Source organism: Ictalurus punctatus, chromosome 3, assembly GCF_001660625.3.
Source record: "Ictalurus punctatus breed USDA103 chromosome 3, Coco_2.0, whole genome shotgun sequence".
NCBI classification, from domain to species: Eukaryota; Metazoa; Chordata; class Actinopteri; order Siluriformes; family Ictaluridae; genus Ictalurus; species Ictalurus punctatus.
The window spans coordinates 16,965,356-16,974,112 of record NC_030418.2 but is presented as its reverse complement, the minus strand read 5'-3'; the positions used below and the strand labels follow the sequence as shown (position 1 = coordinate 16,974,112).

Here is an 8,757-nt window from a genome sequence, read left to right as displayed (position 1 = left end):
TAATTGTTCAAATGTTTGCAAAACCCCCAACATACAGAACATACATATCACCTCAGACACCAGTAGTTTTATCCAATTACAAGATAAAGAGGGATTTGGCAACATTGATGCGACTCAGCAGCCACAAACATGGGCAAAAATAACCCAACGCGCACCGCAGGGGTTTGTGGTTACTGTAGTTAAATTGTATTCTCTTGCCTACATATACAATTAGCATTTTCTACCACACGGTGGCATCAGAAACCTAATAAAGCCCGCATCAGCAAGAAGGCCGTCTCAGCAGCAAGTACATGATGTGGTTTTTATCCCCCAACCATTTCCCGGCATATTTCTCTTTCGGCACCCTGATTGGCCAGTAGTACATACTCCCAGTTCGTGGATTGGTCAGTGTTTTTACGTCGTCCTGACGTAGATAATGTGTCTTGTCTGAATACAGGTGGGGTTTTAAAAAATGTCCTGAAGGCGGCGGGAAAGTTGAGGGTTATGTGAGAGTTTTATATCTGGATGTATGATGATATAAGTTATTATACGCTGCTAAATTATTTCAATTAATAACACAAGAAGTTCATAACGCCAGAGGTAAGTTGTTTTGCCTGGAACAAAAACACTATTTATTCATTCAGACCAACCAGGCTGTTTAGCTACTGAGCTAACTCCATATAGCCACTACTGTATTAATGAACACAGAGCTGCTCAGACCTTTTAAAATAAGACAGATTTTAAAAATAAATAAATTGTTTCTTTGTTTTTTGCAGTTAAAACGCTCAAGTCAAAATAATGTTTATGCCAGCTTTTCAAATCAATCAATTCATATTTAATTCACAGTTGGGTTATTTATTGTTGGGCATTTAATGTTCAGCCTCGGTGATTTACACAGCCTTGTGTAAAGTAAAACGGTTTGTTTCTTTAAGTAGTGACCCGTGGGAAATGATTATGGGAAGTGATGTCCTTTTGGATAGCTCAGCTCAAAGTCAGTTAAACTGATGACTTAAGGCAAAACCGAAACTGAATGTCTGACACTCCCCATTTATTTTTACGAATATCTAGTGTCATCATAATTTACTGCCCTGATTGCTAAAAATAACCCTAGTAATATAGCAAGGCATTCAATTAAATGCATCCTGTTTTAACTGAAACTGTGGCCACTCCTCACACAGACTGAAGCAGGCCAGGCATGAGCAGTGCACACCTGGACGAGTGGCAGAGGAGGTCCTTTGACATTTCGTCTGGCACATTTACACCTGAACAGACGGCCGACGCTTATCGGGCGCACATTCTGTCCATTCAGTATGCATGGGCGAGCGCCGAGCTCTCTCCAGCCGGAGCTGCCAGCCTGTTCAGGACCTACACCGAGCGCTACGCTGCAGTCCTGGACTCAGACGACCAGCTCACAGGGCTGAATAACTACGCCGACTGTGCCCTGCACCTGGCCCGCAATCAGAGAAACCACAGCGACAAATGGGAGTCAGCATTAACAGTTGAAAATGTGTTCAGCCTGCCGTGCGTGCAGAGTATGATGCAGAGTAGGGTGGATGACAATAGTGTCTCTGTGGATCCAGCAGATGCTGACATTATTGTTGGTGGGGAAGTCAGTCAGAGTTGTGGCAAAGGTATGATCGAGTCTAGTGCTGCTGGTGGATGTAAACCTGAGCATCCTTCACCCTGGCCTATGCGTCATATCAGTGCTGTGGTAGAGAGAACAGCAGGTAGCTTGGCCAGTGGTTCAGCAGAGAGGACCAGAAGCAAAGAAACTGGTCTTACTTCAGCACATAATGTCCCTAGAGCCCCAGCAGGGGTAACTCCACTCTTGGTTCATAACACTCGTAATTCCCCTACCAGCCCTGGCTCTTTTCCTCATTCAAGTTTTGCTAGCACAAGCATGTCCAGTGCAAGCCATTACCATTCTGTGTTTTCCTCCTCTTCAAATCCCTCTAAGAGGAAGAATATGTACAGTTCAGGAACTGAAAGCAACAGAAGTTCATTCCTGCCACAGGGAGGTCAGGAAGGTGGAGGTAGTAGTCGTAGAAGAGAGGACCTTCCTGGCACTAACTTTAAAACAGCACGAGAGCAGCTTATTGTTGACCAGCAGAAAAAATATTCTCATCAGGGTCAGAGAGGTCCATCAGCTCCCGTTGGTACAATAACCAAAAAATCTCTGGGGGCAAACAGGTCACGGGGGGCCTTCTCCAAATTTGTCTCACCAATGCCAAGGCAGGAGGAGGAAAGCAGCACCAGGGATGACCCAACACAAGACGCTCAGATTATTGATGAACGACTAAAGAACTTTGAACCTAAAATTATTGAACTGATTATGAGTGAAATTATGGACCATGGCCCACCTGTAGCTTGGGAGGATATTGCTGGACTTGAGTTTGCCAAAGCTACCATTAAGGAAATTGTAGTGTGGCCCATGCTCAGGCCTGATATTTTTACAGGTCTCAGAGGTCCACCTAAGGGGATTCTCTTGTTTGGCCCTCCAGGTACTGGGAAAACGCTCATAGGGAAGTGCATAGCCTGTCAGTCTGGTGCCACGTTTTTCAGCATTAGTGCATCATCACTCACATCTAAGTGGGTGGGAGAAGGGGAGAAGCTGGTTAGAGCCCTGTTTGCCATTGCCCGGTGCCATCAGCCAGCGGTCATTTTTATCGATGAGATCGACTCCTTGCTTTCTCAGCGCACGGATGGAGAACATGACTCATCTCGCCGGATTAAAACAGAGTTTCTTGTCCAGCTTGATGGTGCTGCAACCTCCTCTGATGATCGAATATTGGTGGTGGGGGCCACCAATCGGCCACAGGAGATTGATGAAGCAGCCCGGCGTCGCCTGGCCAAACGACTCTACATCCCCCTTCCAGAGTCTGCTGCTCGTCAGCAGATAGTGACCAACCTAATGTCTCGGGAGAAGAGCCAGTTGGGAGATGATGAGCTTGAGACAGTGGTGTCAAAAACAGAGGGTTTTTCAGGGGCTGATATGACACAACTGTGTCGTGAAGCAGCACTTGGCCCAATCCGCAGCATCCAGCTCAGTGACATTGCCACCATCAAACCCGAGCAGGTGCGACCTATACTTTACTGTGACTTCCAGGAGGCTCTTAAGACTGTACGGCCCAGCGTGTCTACCAAAGATCTTGAGCTCTATGAAGACTGGAACAAGACTTTTGGCTGTGGTCGATAATCACCAAGTCTTTATTTGTGGTGTATTTTTTTCAATGTTAAAGTTCTGTGTGCTGAATTGAATGGTAACAAGCCTGAAAGATCTGTGCTGTTTGCTTTAATGTTGTAAATTTAACAGGTGACTGAAAGCAGTGTCTATATTTAGATTTTGAAAGCCTTTTTATCCATTTTATTCAAGTTTAGTGGTACTCAATACCATTTTCATTTGGGCCTGGATGCTGGAAAATGCTGGAAAATAAATAAATAGATTTTTTTTTTTGGTATTTGTGTTGTGTTTTTTTTCTTTCTAATATTAATATTAACTCACTCATAATTTGTGTTAGGTTTAGTCCTTGAATCTTAAGTGCCACTTAACCCTGTGCAAGTAATTTCTTTAATTTATATTAAAGAATTCTAATTTATAGTCAGATATTTTTGTCAGATTCATAGATTCATACTATGCTTTATTCCTCCTAAATATTATATCTGTTTCTCAGTGGTACACTACTCAAAAACTAAAACAACAGCAAAAACATCCAGTGAGTGGCAGTTCTGTAGGCAAAAATATGATTAGATTGATTAGAAAGTTCAGATTAAAATGGCCAGACTGATTTGAGCTGACAGGAAGTGTAAGGTTACTCAATTTACCACTCTTTACATTTGTGGTGAGAATATCATCTCAGAGCACCACACATCGAACCCCACATCAGACCCCACTCCTGTCAGCAAAGAACAGGACTGTAAGGCATCAATAGTCACAGGCTCACCAAAACTATCACCAGATCTGAACCCACTGGAGCACCTATGGGATGTGGTAGAATGGGAGAACAGCATGAACATGCAGCTGACAAATCTGCAGAAATTATTTGATGTAGCCATGGCAACATGGACCAGAATCTCAAAAACCTTGTGGAGTCCATGCAATCAAGAATTGACTGGCTGTTCTGATAGCAACGGAAGGAGTACCCAGTATTACTGTGGTGTTCCTAATAAAGTGGCCAGTGAGTGTATTTAAGGTGTTTTATAATCCAGACACTTCATCTTCTTTGATTGCAGGACTGCTCTACATTCATTCAGTGTGAAATGATCACAAATTGTTCCACTGGATTACTCTCAGTAGGTTTTATTGCTGCTCCCTAGTAGCCTACATCAACCATTCAGCCTTCTGAATTATGAAATTGAGTCCACTGAATGCTCCATGCATTAGCACAATTTTAAACAGTATATGATGTGGAAGTCAACAGTTGTGCAACTTGATGTCTGTTCCTGAAGTGTTATTGAAGATCATCCTAAATCACACTTCCCTAGGATTAATTATTCCGAGTAATGACACCATGGACTGTTTTAGTTATTTGTGAGTTCGGAGAAAACAGAAAGAAAACAGAGAGAAAACAGTCTCTGGTGCTAAGATGTAATGGTTAGAAATGTTCCCCAACTGTTACCTAGATTATTGAAGTTGCAGTCGGTTCTGATAAGGTAGTACATCAGCTCATCTGCAAGGCTCTAAAATGAAAGTTGGATGTCACAGCACTTACACTAGTAGTCACTTTACAGAGGTTCACCTCCTTTACAGCTACACGCACTGACCGTTATCAGTTCAACTGCCATTTAGGTGAACAGTTACTGACAACGACATGGTATTGACATGTTAGGCTGTGTTTCTGAGAGGGAATTATACTAGTAATCCTCATATCGCCTGGCCGTGCGTTACATACCCATGGGGGTCTCCAGGCTCCATTTTGAGAACCACTGATATAAAGTGTTAAATCTAGCTGCATCATTTTCTTGGTAATACAGAGGAAATGTGCCAAGTTCCTACTAAAAGGGAACAAGGAGTTCTGTCTGTTGTTTCCACTAGAGCGCATTATCCAAAGGAGAACCGGTGAGAATCAGTGAACATAGTGTTGACCTCTTAACCTCTCATGTTTACTGAATTATTTCACTCACTGGCATCATTTGCATTTCTCATTGCTGTTCAGCTCAAGGCTAAATCTCCCTTTTCTTTGCTTGTATGTGGATTTGATGAGGGAAGTTGGGCAATGTTGCAGGCATTCTGGTCTCATGATAAGACTTACCCACAGACTAACTCTTGCACTGCTCTTCCTGTTCTGGATTTGGCCATGCATCCGACTCTGCATCTGGGAAATCAGAGAAAATGATTTTGTATCGTGGATGTGGTTATGAGGGTGAAGTAATCATTATTGTTTGCCCTCTATGGTTACAGGTTCCCTATCCTAGTCTTCGGGACCAGATTCCCTAGGCTAACGCACATGATACAGATTATTAGCTCGTACTTCAGGAATGGAATCAAATTTGTTAGATCAGGAAAAACGCGCAAATATGCAGAGCATTGGGTCCCTACACCTGGCATTGGCATGTCAATGTTTTGTTAAGGAGTCTGTTTAAGAGGAAGTGTTATTTACTAGTAAATTTGTGTGTTTCTGCTTCCTTTCTTTGTTTAAGGTATTATGGGGAATTTGAGCTGTTACAGATGTCTGAGGATGTTGCATTGCTTATTAGCCCATTGGTGTTTGCACAAGCACTTCTAAAGACATCCTAGACAGTTCTAATTAAGAACAGCAGAATTGTTTAATTTCTGCAATGGACTGTGTAAATTAATTTACTGCCTGCTCTTCTGGTGATTAAAGCTCCATGTGGTGGGAAAAGCAGGACCTGTTATTTGTCTTAGTTAATGATTCAGAGTTTTGTTTTTTATTTCAGCCGAGATATCCGACTATGTGTCAAATATCTTTGAGTAAAAATATTTTTGTTTTAGTAATAAAATGTACTCTTTCATTATTTACTTTAAGTTTATTTCCTGAATGTAGACTGGAATGTAAATGTCATGTGTGTAAGGCATGTTCGGTTTTTGGAAAACCAGCTATTTATACTAGTATGGGTAGTTCCTGAAATCAAGAGACATACAAGAAGTCCAGACTTCTCCTGTCTCTTCCTACTCTCTAATGTCAATGATGTTATGTAAACGAAATACATCAAACCACCACTTAAAATTCATACACATAAATTGCCTCAACTCATTAAAATACACATAGCCATTCGGTTTCACTTTGAATGAGTTTTTATGTGTGAGAACATTTACTGGTTTATATTTGGAATATCCTTAGGTATGTGTCTGACCTTCTACCAGAGGAGATTACTAAAGGAAATGCCCACAGATATGATGTAATTCATGGTTAACAAGAATTTCTGGAAATATTCATGAAGTGAATAGTCATTATGAGATGACAAGTGGCTGTACGTTTCAACTTGAGACATATAGTAAACAGTTTGGGTGTTTAAATGTGCAAATCAAGATTTGATTAAATGGAACATAATTAAATGATAGTATTTCATAAGCATTGTGGTATTATGTTGTCTTTGATTACGTAAGATATATTTCTCCAAAACAACAAAGATAAATGCATTACAAGTAAAATGTCATTCCTACATTTAGCTCAACTGTAAACCTAAAAGACCTAATCATTCATTTCCGAACATACTCGTTTGTTTTTTTCATTGATCTTCTCCTAAGGTTCATGTAACAAGAGCCAGTCTGTATGTTTTGAGGTATTGAAATGGGCTATAGGTGATCGACTGGGTAAGTGATTATTTTTATTTATTTATTTATTTTACGCCTTTGTTCGTTAAAATCAGCTTGAAGTTTTTTTTAAACGTCTCAAAGGGTGAGCTGGAAAAAGTGTAGCCGATCTCCTTGCCTTCAGCAGAGTGACACTGATTATAGACTGTACTCACATGAAATGAACCAGTCATGTAAATTTTATGAAACAATCTTAGAAAAACTGGAAGGCCATGAAAAAAGTGCTTCATTTATTTTTCATCTTTTTTGTCAAGTTGGTTAATGAATATTTCAGGGTCATGTGGTTGGCTACAGTATTGGAACTTTGTAAAACTAGCCAGCAGTGCAAGTAGTGAGCATATCCCAGAGGACTGATGGAAATCTGTCAGCGCAGCAGGGGCAGACCACAGCTGGACTGTGAGGACAAGATACCCAGAATTCCTCTGTAGATGGGCGAACCTTCTCGCTTGAGTTATTCCTTGACAGACAAAAGGAGATCACTTGAATACCTGAAATATATATAGTGAGGCACCACATGCTTTTATTATGTGATTATTACTGTGCAACACAAATGAAATAACATTTTGGCCAGTTGCTCACCATATTTCAGGTTTTGTTGGAAGTGAAGTAGATGTGTGGGCTTAGTAAGAAGTCTAGCATTAGTCTGGGTTGAAAGGAGAAGTGAGATCTTGGATTGAGACAGTCAGGGGTGGGTGCTGGCCAGATTATCCCTCTCATGCAAATGCGCTGTCTCCACCGTTAGGTCCCACTGAAGCGTGGGGACACTGCGCTGGCTACAGCTGCTTCCCGTTTCCACCCAATCACACCAGCGCCATCTGGATGTGTGTGTGTGTGTGTGTGTGTGTGTGTGTGTGTGTGTGTGTATGTGGTGCTGCACAGAGCTGGTGTCCTAACGCATTTTTGAACAGCAAGTGTGCACACACTCAGACATGGTCTAGCTGATGTTCATTATTGACAGAACAGGTGCGCCAAGTTGATGGAACTCATACGCTCACCATCCACTTTATTAGGAACACCTATACACAGGTTCATTCATGCAGTTATCTAATCATCCAATCACGTGGCAGCAGTACAATGCAAAATATCATTCAGATACAGGCCAAGAGCTTCCATTAATGGCCACATCAAACATCAGAATGAGGAAAAAGTGGGATCTCTGTGACTCTGATCATGGCATGGTCATTGATACCAGGTTGGTTTGTTTCAGTTTGTTTCAGAAACTGCTGATCTCCTGGGAATTTCACACACAACAGTCTCTAGAGTTTGCACAGAACGGTGTGAAATGCCTTGCTAATAAGAGAGGTCAGAGGAAAATGGCCAGTTTGGTTAAACCAGGAAGGATATAGTAATAAGCACTAATAACCATGAAACTATCATGGGAACAGTTTCCTCCAAACTAGACAATTGAAGATTAGAAAAAAAAATCAACAGTTTTTTTCCCCCCCAAGTCTTCAACTGTCCGGTTTTGGTGAGTTGGTGCCCATGATAGTCTCAAATTCTTGTTCTGGGCTGACAGCAGTGGAACCTGATGTTGTCTTCTGCTGTTGTAGCCCATCCACCTCAATGTTTGATGTCTGAGATGCTTTTCAGCTCACCACAGTTTTAAATGAGTGATTATTTGAGTTACTATAGACTTCCTGTCAGCTCAGGCCAGTCTGGTCATTCCCCTCTCTCTCATCAACAAGGTGATTCAGCCTGCAGACTCTGCACAGAGGATGTGTTTTGTTTTTCCCACCATTCTGTGTAAACTCTAGAGACTGTTTTGTCTGAAAGTCCCAGGAGTTCAGCAGTTTCTGAAACACTTAAACAAGCCCTTCTGGTACCATCAAGCATGCCTGGGTATAATTGAAGAGATCATATTTTTTCCATTCTGATGTTTGATGTGAACATTAACTAAAGCTCTCGACCTGTATCTGCATGTTTGTTTGCGTTTGCATTGCACAGCTGCCACATGATTGGGATGATTAGAAAACTGCATGAATATGCAGTTGTACAGATGTTCCTAA

The 8,757-nt window shown here is 41.6% G+C and overlaps 1 protein-coding gene across 1 annotated transcript; it reads left to right on the top strand.

Annotated features, from left to right (window-relative positions):
- Positions 1-421: 421 nt before the first annotated feature.
- fignl1 (fidgetin-like 1) lies at positions 422-3,437 on the top strand. Its single transcript, XM_017463673.3, has 2 exons — positions 422-579; positions 1,158-3,437. Exon 2 carries the CDS (start codon positions 1,175-1,177, stop codon positions 3,173-3,175), a length of 2,001 nt encoding a protein of 666 aa, XP_017319162.1. The 5' UTR covers positions 422-579; positions 1,158-1,174; the 3' UTR covers positions 3,176-3,437.
- The last annotated feature ends 5,320 nt before the right edge of the window (positions 3,438-8,757 follow it).